Source organism: Moschus berezovskii, chromosome 17 (genome assembly GCF_049115385.1).
Source record: "Moschus berezovskii isolate FMDL1 chromosome 17, NW_MosBer_1.0, whole genome shotgun sequence".
Classification (NCBI taxonomy): Eukaryota; Metazoa; Chordata; class Mammalia; order Artiodactyla; family Moschidae; genus Moschus; species Moschus berezovskii.
The window spans coordinates 45,382,725-45,397,903 of record NC_142476.1 but is presented as its reverse complement, the minus strand read 5'-3'; the positions used below and the strand labels follow the sequence as shown (position 1 = coordinate 45,397,903).

The window sequence follows — 15,179 nt, the reverse complement described above, 5'->3', positions numbered from 1 at the left end:
ACTTCAACTTCCAATTCAGGGGTTGAGGGTTCAATCTCTGATGGGGGCACTAAGATCCCACATGCCTTGGGGCCAGGAAACCAAACATAAAACAAACAGAAGCAATATTCTAACAAATTCAAGAAAGACTCCTACAAAATTAAAAAATAAAGGTTATGCCCTCTCCCCTTCCTCCTTTTTGATTTTATATACATATATAATAATACACACACATAGTCATATAGTTATAGGAATATATTACGTAAGTATTGATATATTAGGCTTTGAAACTAAGTGACAAATTGCTTTGTGACTTTACCCAATCAAAGGAAAACTAAAGTGCAAGGCAGTGAGTTAATGTGACTGAGTTTTGTCACTTGCTCTGGCATGAGTAGTTTGTTGGATGTGTGTGTTAACTTTTAAATTTGTACATCTTTCGGTTTTCATTATTTTGCCCATCAGAGATCATGGTTTTCGGAGGAGAGAAACAAGAAAGCCAATCTCTGAAGTCAATATATTCTTGAGCCTGTGGTGTATCTAAGTTTATTTCTTATTTGTCACAATCACTTTCCGAGTAACCAAGTAACACAAAATACCGTGGGCCCAAGAGAGGACAAAAGCACCGAGCATCCCTGAGTCACTATTTATTTTGTTTGAGTGGTGATAAAAACCAGGTCATTCTCAATCATAGCAACACCGACCTGGGTGTTCTGAGACATATGCTGTGTTCCGTTTGTGTAATTCCTAGAGGCAATGTTTTCCCAAGCAGAGGAAAGATGGCAAAAATCTCCTCTACCCAACTGAGCATTATAGCCCAATTAATGTCTACAAACGGGAGGAAAAAAAAGAATATCACAACATTCTAGTTTTCCCCCTAGCCTCTCAGTAAGACATTCTTAAAAACCAGCAAATGTCAGCGTGCAGTTTAGCCCTAATCACTGTTCTGCAATGGGGAAAAAAGGAAAGACCATAAAAAAAAATTTCTGGACTAGCTGATGGAATATGAGTGTGTGTGAAAGAAAGCTATTGGGAGGAAACCTCACACAGATAAAGAAATAGGTCTTAATTTACAACACGGGCTGACAGTTTGTTCCAGACTGACTCAATACTCCAGAATAACCGGTCTCAGCACACCTAAGTGACTCATGCCAAGAGAGCCTTAAGAGGGCTGGGCAACTTTCAAGGGACCATACACAAGCCTAGATGATTCACATCTGGTCAAAAATTAGGAAGAGAAAGAAATCAACTTCTCAAATCCACAGACAGGTGTTTGGGACTTCCCAGGAGACCAGCTTAGGAAGGGCAGCAAGGAGGATTCTAAATCAATGATTAGTTAGGAACATACATTACTGAGAATTAGGGAAGAATTGGTACAAGTCGGCATGAACCAAACAGGTGACAAGACCATGGGCACTCCCTTGTCCACTTTCTCTTGACAACTGGATCATTTAAAAGATATTTAAATTATTTAGATGACTGCAGAGGCATCTTTAACAACGCACCAAGCCAAAAGCGCAAGGTTGAAATCAATTCGACTCCAATGCTAAATCATAAGGTAGAAATTTACAAGAGTACAGCTCCAGGGTGGGGTCGGTAGATATATACGCCTGCCAGAAACAATTATAGTGGGAACCCAATGGCTATGCGGGGGACCGGGGTTCGATCCCTGGGTTGGGAAGATCCCCTGGAGAAGGGAAAGGTTACCCACTCCAGTATTCTGGCCTGGAGAATTCCATGGACTATATAGTCCCTGGGGTGGCAAAGAGTCGGACACGACTGAGCGACTTTCACATTTAAGCAGCAGAAAAATTGCCCGATCCCCCAAATATACGACAATAATAAATGAAAATGAGGGGGCCTGTCCCCTGGGCAGGGTTGTCAAAAGAAAAGTGAAAGACCACTGGAGGAACACATGCCATTCTGGAAGCTTCCTGAGCAAAGACAAATCAGTATGTGGGGCCTCCAGTAGCCTCCCGTCGGAGGGGTGTGGGGGTGAGGGTGGAGGTGGGGAGCTGGCCACGTAGCCCAGGTGCAGCTATATTTGGGATTCGGATGTGCCCCGCACTGGACGCCGGCGGGGGAGACAGAGGGTGTCGCAAAGGTCTGTCTCCCCGGCGTCCAGACGTGACGACCCCCGGGAGTGACCGCAAAGTCGCTCTCTCTAACCAAGGCACAGGCCCAGGGTGCCCGGGCTCGGGTTTAGGTCCCCGGGCAACACATGTACGGACTGGGCCTGCCATCGACCGCGCGGGGGCGCAGGGCGCAGGCGCGCTCCACCGGGCTGTGCGGTGGCGGCGCGACTCCAGGCCGCCAGGGGCCGCTGTGGAGCAGCCGCGCCTGCCCGCGCTATCTGGGCCGCGGACCGTCGGTCCCTCTTGAGCACGGCCTTGCCGGTTTGGCGGGGTGAAAGGTTGCGAAGATGGCGACGGCCTTGAGCGAGGAGGAGCTGGACAATGAAGACTATTACTCGTTGCTGAACGTGCGCAGGGAGGTGAGGCCTGCGGCGGGCCGCCGTCCGGACCGAGGCCGGGCCGGGTCGTTCAGGTGGGGCGGGCTGGCAGCTACCGCCCTGTCCCTCCTCGGGCGGCTGGACCCTGGCGGGGAGGCCGCGTGACCCCGGCTGACGTGCGCGATCGCTGGCCGGCCAGACTGTCCCCACCGCCCTGACCCTTGCGCCGGGAGTATCCTAGCTGGCCTCTCCCCCAGCTCTCCGCGGCCGGTGCGCCGCGTGCACTGTATCCCGGCAAAGCCAGAGGACCCCGCGCCCCCCGGGGGGAACAGGGTCCCGAGGTGAAGGTGGAGTGGGGAATCCAAGTCCTCCAGGACCAGTTGCCACGCTCGGCTCACACACCCGCCTAGGCCGAGGGGCTGTGTCATCGTCCCGCAGCCGGCAGGATGGGAAACGGAGTCCCAGGCGCCAAGGTCAAAGCCACCAGGGAACCTCCCCAGGGGTCTGTCCGGTCCCCAAGTCTTCCACGGGGACATCCCGCCTCTGAAGTGAGTCCAGGCTCAGAGGCACGTGTCTTGTGTCTTCCTTCTTCCTGAGCGGCTTCCAGAAGTTGAAGGAAGAGTCTCCTGGACAAATAGCCTCCATTCAGAGACCCAGGTTAGGAATAAACTCAGGAATAAGCGAGGAAGAATTGACGCCACCACTTGCATCCGCGTTTGCAGACGCCAAGTGCTTCTACCTCGTTTCCTCACCTATTGAAAGATAACACTAGAAAGCCTCCAATGGTGTCTTGGACACAGTGGGGGCCCAATTAAATTTCCTTTTTTGTTGACAAGTACATTTGAGTCAGCGTGAAGGGCAGAGAGGCTTCCAAGGTCAGGTCATGTTCGTGAAGTGAACTCTTTCGCTCTCAACTGCTAGGTAGGGTCTTCCCAGCCCTGCCAGAGGATCTCTGATTCTGGCTCAGATTTTCCAGTGATCAGAACTAGCCTTATTTGGCTGTCCTTGGCAAAACTGATCAGACTGTTATGTCAGTGATCTCAGGTCTGCCTGATGTTAATAATAGCTAATGTTCTGTGAGTGCTCACTTTGTGCAGGGCCACAGTGCTGAATGGACACTTTGTTTTATGTTACTGCACTTAATTACCTTATTAGCCTTTAAGGTAGCTATTCAGAGAGTTCTTGATTGATATCTGAGGAAACTGAAGCATAGAGAGATTAGGTAACTTGCCCAAAGCCACACCACTAGAAATTGCAAGAGCCTAGATTCAGCCCTGGGCAGTCTGACTCTGAAGCCCCAGTTCTTGACCTCTGTGCTGTACTGCCTAGCTTACCAGTCCTCAGACTCCAGAGCTGCTGGACTCTTTGGGCACTCCACATAGGAATTCCTTAAATGTGTTAGCCACTATTTACTGTGGAAACATCCAGTGAAATATTTTGGTGAATTTCAGATATTGTTAAGCTGCAGTAGGGCCACCTAGAGATTCTTATAACGAGTCATTGGTGAGGCTTCTTTGGCCTCTATTTCTTTCCCTTTGAATGGAGCTGTCAGGCTAGTTATTCTTTTTCTTCAGTTCTTACAAGTAAAGTAAATGAAAGCAGCTTTTCTGAAATCAGCCTTTTTTACCACTCATTTATAGTTCGCCTGGGGAAAGATATTAATATCTGTTCACTGAATCTTGCGTGCCAAGTCACTTCAGTCGTGTCCGACTCTTTTGCAACCCTATGGACCTTAGCCCGCCAGGCTCCTCTATCCATGGGATTCTCCAGGCAAGAATACTGGAGCAGGTTGCCATACCCTCCTCCAGGGGATCTTGCCCACCCAGAGATCAAACCCACCTCTCCTACATCTGCATTGGCAAGTGGGTTCTTTACCACTAGCGCCACCTGGAAAGCCCCTGAATCTTCAGTTCAGTTCAGTCGCTCAGTCTTGTCCGACTCTTTGCGATCCCATGAATCACAGCACGCCAGGCCTCCCTGGCCATCACCAACTCCCAGAGTTCACTCAAACCATGTCCATCAAGTCGGTGATGCCATCCAGCCATCTCATTCTCTGTCGTCCCCTTCTCCTCCTGCCCCCAATCCCTCCCAGCATCAGTCTTTTCCAGTGAGTCAGCTCGTCACATGAGGTGGCCAAAGTATTGGAGTTTCAGCTTTAGCATCAGTCCTTCCAGTGAACACCCAGGATTGATCTCCTTTAGAATGGACTGGTTGGATCTCCTTGCAGTCCAAGGGATTCTCAAGAGTCTTCTCCAGGACCACAGTTCAAAAGCACCAATTCTTTGGTGCTCAGCTTTCTTCACAGTCCAACTCTTACATCCATACATGACCATGGGAAAAACCGTAGCCTTGACTAGATGGACCTTGGTTGGCTAAATAATGTCTCTGCTTTTTAATATACTATCTAGATTGGTCATAACTTTCCTTCCAAGGAGTAAGCATCTTTTAATTTCATGGCTGCAATCAGCATCTGCAGTGATTTTGGAGCCCAAAAAAATAAAGTCTGACACTGTTTCCACTGTTTCCCCATCTATTTCCCATGAAGTGATGGGACCAGATGCCATGATCTTTGTTTTCTGAATGTGGCTACAAATGATCAAAAAGGTCTAGAGTAGGAAGCTTGGCTGGAGTCCTAGGTAAACATTTGTCAGAGGTATACCTTGAAACTGCCAGAATGTTGGGGCTTGTCATTGTTATTAGACTGATGGGTAAAAGTCAAGGAAATATTTCTTTAAAAATTTCATGTCTCTGGAACAGTGAAGGCAGCTCCCACATTTATGGCTATAGGTGAAAGTCCTGTGAAACAAGTCCTCTGGCTTAAGTCATTTTGTGTTGCTGCTGTCAACAAACTCAGTATAGAACACCATTGTCTGTGGTGTGATTTTCCAGGGTTTCATTAGAGAAGAAGCTTGGAAAGTGATCTCTGGATTTGATTTTAACTAAGATTTTTTTGTGAAATTAGAAATCAACCTGAAGTTGAAAGACCATGATTTAGCTGAAGAATTAGAGAAGAAAATAGAAGTAATCTTTATTTTACATATGTGGTCAAAAGAAGGTAATAACCCCATTGATGTTTCAGGTCTACAGCTTGATGGCATTGAACTGTAACTGGGAGGCAAGGTCCTCTTCCCACCAGCACCCCAGAGCACTTTCAGAAGTCTCACGTTCAGGAGGTTCATGACTTTCTGCCAAGAATCTCCAGTGGAAGCAAGCTGAACCCAAACCAGGGAACTCTAATAAAGTTTTAAATTTATAAGCATGATATATGATGATAACAAATGGAGTAATACAGAAATGTCAGAAATCTGCTTAAGAATCTCCCTTGCCATGTTTTAAACTTTAAAATGTCCCCTCTTTAAATTGTATCCCAGAGAGTGAAGCAGGAAGCTAGATAAAGCTTTGATGATATTTAATAATTCTCTTTCTCTAGTGTTCTGCATTGTCTGTTTGCAGAGTGGAGCAATTATCTGCCTGCCACACATTGAGGGGAGGGAATAATTTATCATTAACTGGACACATTGAAACTGGATTGGCATCTCTGGTTTTCATAGCCAGATGCACCATCAGGGGCCTCAACTCTAACTGATCTGAGGTTTCTGAGATGATTCTCCAAAATTTATTAGCAGAAAGGAATCCTGAAGAATTAGTGAAATTTTCTTGATGTACATGCTTTTTATCAACATTATAATTGACACATTTTAAACCTAAGTTATTCCTAAATAATTGAGTTTAACTCCTATTTTTACCAGTGTTGTAGTTTGAAAGAATTTTATTTTTATGCATGTCAGTCAGCAATGTTTATAACCTGTTGTAAGATCTCTGGTCCCAATCAATTTTAGTCTTAAAGGAGCCAGTCTCCTTTTCAAGTTGTAGATACTTTTGTAAAAAAAAAAAAAAAAAAAGTCATTAAATAAAAAATAAACTTAAGTAGAAATGTCTTTTCTTGTAGCCCACATATGGAGGTCAGTGTTCTGGGATCTTCATCCTTCCAAAATAGCCATGAAACTAGAAGTGCAAAATCATCACCTAAATAGAAAGTTTTCCCAAAGTCCCTGTATTTTTATTCCTTCCCTGGTATAGGGTATCTCATCCTCCCAACAGTTTTTGGTTGTCTGTGTTACTCTGGCTGCAGTTTACAGTCACAGAGTTGGGGCTGAAAAATCTGAGTTTGGACTGCAGACAAAAAGGCTGGAGCAAAAGAGGAAGGTCTGCCCGTCACAGCCAAGATTGACTTTGGGGGACAGTCACCCAACCCCCAACCATTGTGGCAGGGCCATCCGTGAAGACTGAATGTGAAAGGGTGGCAATCCAGGGCGCACATAGGCACCTAAGGCCCCGAGGCACTCACCTAACCTGATGGGCAGGTGATCAGTCTTAAGGAGGGATGCGAAGGTTTCCTTCAATGAGTTTTCCGTTTGCTGCCTTAGGTTCAAAGTCTGATAGTCACAACAGTGAGCCGCTTGTGCTGAGCAAGTAGTGTGAGCCTTGGTTGTCCAGAGACCTAACTTAGCCCAGTGGTTACATTCCTAAGGCTGCCTGTCAGTGAAGAGGAGGATGGTCCTTAACAGCAGGGTTTCCAGGCCACTCAGGCCCCCAAGGGTGACCTTGAACACGTCATTCAACCTCAGAGTCTCCTTTACTGCTATGCAGTCAGACCATCCTGTGTTTAGATCCCAGTTTTACCCCCGGGAGGTGTGTGCCTCTAGGCAGCTAGTAGTTGAACCTTTTTGCTCTCTTTTTTTGGGGAGCTTTTCTTGAAATGTAGGTAACAGGTAAAAATGTATTAATATGAAGTACTCACTCTGAGCCAGGATGTTGTATATTGGAGCATGAGGCTATGTATAAAGTACCTGACACATAAGTAGGTATTTGATTAATAATGTTTATTGTTGCTACTTCTTGGATTTTGATAGACATGAGGTTTTGCTTGTTTTAAAAAGACATACATGTACAGAGAAGACTTTGGTCTGTCTCATCCAGGCTCAATTTACTGTTGTAGTAATAAAAAAAAACATGGTGCTAAGCATAATTTTAAGATTTTATGCTGAGCATTAGGTTCTAAATTCCCAAAGCTTTCTTCTTTCTGTTCAAATTACTAAGTTTATTCTTTTCAGAAGACAGTTATCTGTGAACTCTTCCCGCAAGGTCATGCCTTTGACTTAGGTGGCAGGAGGAGCGGTTCCCAGCAGCTGGGCTAAGCTTGAGAGTGGGGTGCAGAGCCATGGGGTGATCTAAAGCAACAGCGTCTGGGTTAGAAGCAGAGTGGGACCCACAGATCAAGTTGTTGTGAGCGATCATCTTTGAAGGGACCAGGCAGAGAGGGCAGGGCCTGGCAGAGGTAGAGGTTCTGCTCCAGCAACAGTCTGACAGCACTGGCGGTCAGGAAGGTGACCAGTGGAGCTTTTAGGGGTCTTCCTGAGGGTGAGGAGGGGGCCATTACGGTACCCCTCAAGTTCCAGTGTCACCTCATACTGTGATTAGCAAACACCACGAGGCTGAATTTTGAAATTGTTTTCTTTAATGAACCTTAAGCTAGTTACTACCTTTCTGCTTTGGGCATTTCAAACAATTGGGTTTTGAAATTTTAATGCTCTAGTTCTACATTATTGACCAAACTACCTCTTTTTTTTCTTTCATTTTTTTCTTAAAGGGAATTCAGTTGAAAGCTTTTCTATTTGCTGTGAGTTCAGTAAAACAATGGAGAAGAAACTATGGGACACACAAGCCACATGTTTACTTAGCTACGGAATTTTAGTGTTTACTTTTATTAAACTTTCATTTTAATTTCACTCCTGTATTTTATTTACACCCTACCATGTTCAAAGAGAGGATTTAAGACAACTAACAGAGATGAGAAGACAAAATAGCAGAAATGTTTAAAAGGGAGCACCCTCCAAAAAAAAAAAAAGAAAGACCACTGGGAATGTTACTGCTTTAGTGGCCCCTGCGTTGTATGGATCACGCTCCTTAGCAGAAGCTCTTGTGGTCTGATGGCTGCGGCCTGCTTGGCTCTTGGGCTTTTGGAACCACTTCTGCCTGCATTGAGTGCACAGTGTTCCCACCCGGGTTTGCTGCAGCCAGAACATTCCTCAGTAGTAAAATGCCAACAGACATCAAACCACAAGAATCATGTGGGCATCGAGTGGGCAGGATGTAGCAGATGGGCACGGACCACAGAAAGTATAAGGTCAGGCGTGTAGGGGAAGAGAAGCCGAACCCTTGATGCAAGAGAGGATCTGAACTGTGAGTCTTGACCCAGGAAGGAACTTGAGCTCATTGCCCTCAGATGCTGGCCTTTTTATTTCCTCTTATGTCTCAAAGGCTCCAAATAAACATACAGACATAACCAGGAAGAGAAATGAAGACAGAGTTGTCCAGTGGTAGCAAAGTCTGTCCTGAGCCCTTGGAATGACCTTTAATCAAGAATCAGAATTTCTGCTCCTTTGGCCCGGTTCTCACGTGCCATTGTCAGGAAGGGATTTGTCCTGGAGGATGGGACCCCCCTCAGCCCCACAAACCTTAAAGGTGAAAGAAGGCCCTGCCTTCCCCCCGACCTCCACCCCCCAGTATTTAGAGTTCCTGTTCTTACCAATTCCCTAGTCCTGTTTTTGAAGTTACAATGCCATCTTGGGGGTCAATTTAAGTTTTTTTCCTTCTGTGTTAAGGAGAACCTATGTAAGTTTTCTAAGGTTATTCCTAATTGTAGAAACTTGGAATTGTTTGTTCAACCTCCTGTTTAGCCTTTCTGACGCATTCATGATTTGATTTTTTCTCTCTAAAGCCCACCTTCTCAAAATGAAAGGTTCTAAATAAAGTGGTAGAAAGGTGACTTCCCAAATCATGAGATATAGAATGTGTGCGTCTGACCTCCATACTCAGCAAAGGGGGGCTTTAGGGAGGGACAGCTAGGATCACTCACCTTGTACCTGGCATGTGAGGCACCTGTGAGTGTGTTGATGATTATTTGAAAAGGCCAAAGGTGAAGATGGAGTTTCGGAAGAGGTCAGTGGCTTAAAGAGCAAAGCCTTTGAAGTCTAGTCCAAGTTTGACTTTCTAGCCACCTGGACTAAGTTCCTTAACCTCTCTGAACCTGTTTCTTCATCCATAAAATCCAGAGGATAATTTTACTGTCCTAGTGCTGTTGGGAGAATTAATCAAGAATGCATGTAAGTGCTTAGCATAGTAATGGGCACATTATTATGTAAAGTAAATGCCAGTATATTTTTATTAGTATCATGAGCATAAAAGTTAATCAGGAGTGCTCTCACTGATTTGTAGGAGTTCTTCACAGAATTCGGATGAGTCCTTTGACAGGTTAGTATAAATGTCCCCTCTCTGTAGTTTGCCTCTCCTTCTTGTAAATGTCAACCAAAGTTTGGTTTGAGCCAGGCTACACACGAGTTCTGATTTCTAGCCAGCTTTTGGGTCAGGGATACATAATCAGATAAATTTCTCCATCTCAGACAAATCACTTAGTTAACCTTTTAGATATTCACTGTTTTTATCTGAAATATGGGGAAAGGTTGGGGGCGGGAGGAGAAGGGGACGACAGAGAATGAGATGGCTGGATGGCATCACTGACTCTGTGGACATGAGTTTGAGTGTACTCCGGGAGTTGGTGATGGACAGGGAGGCCTGGCGTGCTGTGATTCATGGGGTCGCGGAGAGTCGGACACGACTGAGTGACTGAACTGACTGACTGAATGCCAGACTCCAGGCATATTATGAGTATTCAAATGTTAAAGGAGGAAATACTGGTGATAGCACTTTGTTAGCTTTGCTCTGACTCTGCATCTCTGCCTTCTGGCCATTACAATTACATGTTTGGATCACCTGCCTCCTGTGCCTGGCTGCCTCCCAATTTCATGCTCACCTGTGCATCCCAGGGAAAAGCCCCGGATGCTCTTTGATTTTTCTTCTCCGAGTAGTATCGAGTCCCTTCTCAGGTGCCCCACAGATACTCAGTCCATGAATCCTCTCCACTCCAGCTGACTTTGACCCCCTCATTTCTATTTTTTTCAGGTCTCTCTGTTTTCACCTTTTGTCAGTTTCAGTCAAGCTGTACCAGTTAATATTAACACACGGTACTGATCACGTTTCTCTAGCCAGAAATCTTTTGTTACATCCTATTTTTTATTGGATAGACTTCAAATTCTTGGCTCTGTTTTTAAAGCCCCTTACAAATTAGATGTTTTCTATATTTTCTGCCCACTTTGTGCTGATGTTCTGTTTTCTTCCACTGCAAAGCAGGCTCCATGTGGGGTCAGGCATCATGGTTGCCTGGTTCACCATTGGGTTCCTAGCACCATGTGGGCGCATGACACATACCTGTCAGATGTTTGCCAAGTCAATGAGCAGGTGGGTGGATGTCCGCGTTAATTTCTTGCCTACTTCCTGCCTTCTTTGCCTTTAATATGGCCAGTTTGCCAGTGTTCTGTCTCACCTGTTTCCTCGGAGCACTCTTTTCCTCTGAAATGCCCCATCCTGTTGTTGATACTGAAACAAATTCAGTCTACCTTTTGCATTATCATTTCAACCCTACTGGCTCCATGAAGTTTTCTTTCCATTCTGACAGCCCTGAACTTAGGTCTTTTTTTTTTCTTTTAATGTGGACCATTTTTAAAGTCTTTATTGAATTTGTTACGATATCATTTCTGTTTTAATGTGTTTTTGGGTGAAGCATGTGGGATCTTAGCTCCCTGATGGGAGGTCAGACCTGCACCCCCTGTGTTGGAAAGTGAAGTCTTAACCACTGGACAATCAGGGAAGTCCCATGTCTTCATTACTGTTTAGTTAAGTCCATGTGTGGGGAGTTTTAGGGAATATACACACACTTAGTTTATAATCTCTTTGAGGGCAGGGATGATGTACTTCTTCTGTATCTCTTGTGGTACTTAGAGCAGAGTTGACATTCAGATAACGTGGTGGTTTGAAATGACAAAATATTTGCTAATGCCATACTCACCTTGTCCAGGTGCATTTTACTTTGTGGGATACCTCTATTGAGGAACATGTTGCAGTTTTGATGACAGGTTATCGTAGAGGAATGTATTGGAAGCAGTTTGACAATTTTCAGTTTGGTAAATCTAAACTTTCCCTTAGGAAAATTGCTTAAAGTCAGGGAGCAGAGGATGAGAGCAAATTCATAGCTGGGGCCCCGGTTTAAGCCAAGACCTGTGGAGACTCAGTTCAAGACTGGATGCCGTGTGAGAAGAGGAAGGAACGCCTTTCCCCGCAGGGCTTGTCCTTTTTCATCCAGCAGATATTGATCATCTTTCTCTTATGTTTCTTTATTGTGATGAGAAAAGGTTATGTATTTATCATCTTTTGTACTAGCACCAATAATGGTATTTGTAGAAAGCTTCAGATGGATTAGATTTATTTCTGAACAGTTCTTTTTCCTTTTGTCAGTTAAATAGAGCTGAATTTTTACGATAGGCATTGGTTAGTTTCTCTTGAAATCCTGTTCTATTTGAAATGCTACTACAGTCTATACCACACTTGAGGGTGAGTCCACCTACTTAGTAATGTTCCGTCACTCAGTTGTGTTCGACTTTACCCTCAAAGCTCCTCTGTCCATAGGGTTTTTCCAGGCAAGAATACTGGAGTGGGCTGCCATGCTGTCCTCCAGGGGATCTTCCCGACCCAGTGATCAAACCCATGTCTCCTCTGTCTCCTGCATTGGCAGGTGGATTCTTTACCACTGAGCCACCTGGGAAGCCCCACATACATTGTCGGGGTCTATTATTGTTTGTGGATGAACCCCCATGTGCAGGAACTTATTTCCAGAGCCTCCAAAGATGTCCCCATAAGTAAATGAAAAGAGTGGAAGACTGTGCTGAGCAGGGAAAGTGGCCTCAGAAGAGGGTGGGGCCGTGTGGAGAGCAGTTCTCTGGTCTTCTGCAGCTTCAGCCTGTGCGGGAACCGTCACGCAAGCTAGTCTCTAAATGTAATCAGTATCTGCTCAGCGACACCAGGTACACTCTAGCGCCCTTTCTCTTGGTGAAGCGGCTCTCGCTCAGCACAAAGTACCCGTGCTGTCTTGCTGTTAATTAGCTCTGAAATCTGCCTTTTCCTTTAAATTCTGTGAGCACCAAGTATCATAAAAAAATACAGCCTTTTATTAGCTGATGCAGTTTATTTCGATCAGATTGTCGTGGAGCATATGGGCAGTCATGAATCTCCAATTGCGGTAATTAGGCAGACTTCCCACAATCCAAAAGAACATAGTTTGTGGAGGTTTTGTTGCTGAGATACAGTAATATAGATATAGCCTGGAAGTTTGAGCTTGAAATTTATAGGCTTCAGCAATAAAGAGCCTGGTAGCTTTACTTTTTTAAATTTGTACTTATTTATTTATGGATCTTCGTTGCTGTGCAGGCTTTCTCTAGTTGTTACAAGCAGGGGGTTACTCTAGTTGTGGCATACAGGCTTCTTATTGCAGTGGTTTCTCTTGTTGAGCATGGGCTCTCGAGTGCACAGGCTCAGTAGTTGTGGCTCACGGGCTTAGTCACTCCGAGGCATGTGGAACCTTCCTGGACCGGGGATTGAACCTGTGTCCCCTGCATTGGCAGGCATATTCTTAACCACTGGACCACCAGGGAAGTCCAGCTTTACTTTTTCTTTTTCTTTTTTTTTTAAAGTAATTAATTTATTTTTTATTGGAGGCAAATTATTTTACAATATTATATTGGTTGGTTTTGCCATACATTGACATGAATTCGCCCCGGGTTTACATAAGTTCCCCCTCCTGAACCCCCCTCCCACCTCCCTCCTCCCCAGCTTTACTTTTTCTTAAAGTGAAGGTATGATGTATCACTAAGTTGTTGCTTGTATACTCTATCCGGTCTTCAAAGTATTGAATGGAATATCATTGTACTAGTTAGATGTGCTGTACACCAAACATTATTGGCTCTTAATTAGGGAGGGGCTGCACTTCCTAGTCACCTGGTGCTTGAATGCGGTCACATGACCAGCTCTAGCCAATGGCGTGAGTGGAAGTGATGTGTGTACCGCTCAGGGTGGGGCACTTAAAGGGCTGGTGAGCCGGAGTCTCATGCTCTGCCTCCATGATCGGCAGTGGTTCCAAAGGGTCTGTTTTGTCCACCTGGGACCTGAGGACGTTGCCAAGCAGAGAACTAGCTCGCCCAAGATGGACATGTGGTGTGAGGGAGAAATAAACTTTTGGAATCTGGGGATTGTTTGTCACCGCAGTATCACCAACCCAGCAGTTCTCAAACATTTTAATGTCGAGGCCTGTTTACATTCTTAAATTATTGAGGGCCCCAAAGAGCTTTTGTTTATGTGGGTTATAGCTATCAATATTTAACAATAAGACACAAAATGTACTTCTTATATTTCAGTATAAGCATGAGAAAAACTTACAGATTTCAAAATAACTATGTATTGGACAATAATGAGTTTGCAGGCAGAACGAAAGCTAGTACACTGAGAATCAATTGAGGCAATCTCTGAAAGCTCTTGTGTTTATCGTGTAAAGCTACCACCTTACAAGCTTCTAGAAAACAAGGAAGTATAGAAGTACACATTTCACTAACCATCAGAACAGTGGTATCATCACACATCATGTTACCTCAGGAAAATCCCACTGTGTGCTTACTGAAAGAGAAGAAGGGGGCAGCAGGATGAGACAGCCGGATGGCATCACTGATTCAATGGACACGAGCTTGAGCAAACTCCGGGAGATGGTGAGGGACAGTGGGGCCTGGTGCGCTGCAGTCCACGGGGTCACAAAGTCAGATACGACTTGGTGACTGAATAACTGCTTATGAGAGGATGAGGAAAAGGCAGGTAACACCTGAGTATTATTATGAAAACAGTTTTGACCTGTGGGCCCCCTGAAAGGGTCTCAGGAACTCCCAGGGGCCCCACACCACACTTAAGAACCATTGACGTAGCCTGTCCGACACATAGCCGTACTGATGTCCCCACATGCTGTAGCTGGCTTTGCTAATTGAAGACAGGAAATAAAAGCAGAGTGACCGTATTCTCTGACTGTGTGCTGTCACTGTAAATGCAGAGATGGTCTCCGTCACTAGAAATTAAGTCAAGTGAAAATGGAGCAGTGTCTTCCATGCCTTAATTATCTAAGGGAAGGAAATACAATGAAATTATTATCAGGAGACTTTTCTAAGCATGATACCACAGCAGAAATCAGAAAAGAGAACATGGATAGGTTTGATTTTGCAAAAATGAGAAACATCTCTAAAACCTTTTAAAAATTATAAGCACATTTAAAGGAGTTTATATTTGATACAAATTCACATTTCCAACATGTGTAAGGAACTCTTGGCTTCAAAAGAAAAAAAAAAAAATGAATACCCCAATAGGGAAACAATACAAAGGAAACAAGTAGAAGAAATATGAAATGCAAATAAATGATTGGAAAAATTTTCACCCTCGCTTGTAAATTAACAAATGCAGGTGAAAACAAGGCTGTTTTTTGTTTGTTTGTTGTTTTGCTTTTTCTCTGCCAGATTGACAAAGTGTTTTTTTTTCCCTTTTTAATGATAGTATTCAGCTCTGACAGATGAAAATCTGTTAGCCCACACGGCCAGGAGACAGTAGGATTATTCCCTGGAGAAATTGAGCCAGAAAGACTCTGGAGCTTAGACATAGACAGTAGAGGTTGAGAGTGGCTCCCTAACAAAAGCAGGGAGACATAAGTGTTTGCACCCTGCATGGTGAGGCTTCTAGCTTTTTTCCGCTTATTCCTGGGCTCTTCCCTGAA

The 15,179-nt window shown here is 44.7% G+C and overlaps 1 protein-coding gene across 1 annotated transcript in view; it reads left to right on the top strand.

Annotated features, from left to right (window-relative positions):
- Positions 1-2,342: 2,342 nt before the first annotated feature.
- Positions 2,343-15,179, top strand: part of DNAJC11 (DnaJ heat shock protein family (Hsp40) member C11) — a 62,433-nt gene continuing 49,596 nt past the window's right edge. The window contains exon 1 of the mRNA XM_055419463.2: positions 2,343-2,470. Within this exon, the coding sequence (XP_055275438.1) occupies positions 2,399-2,470 (72 nt within the window). The 5' untranslated portion in view covers positions 2,343-2,398. The remainder of the gene's footprint in view (positions 2,471-15,179) is intronic.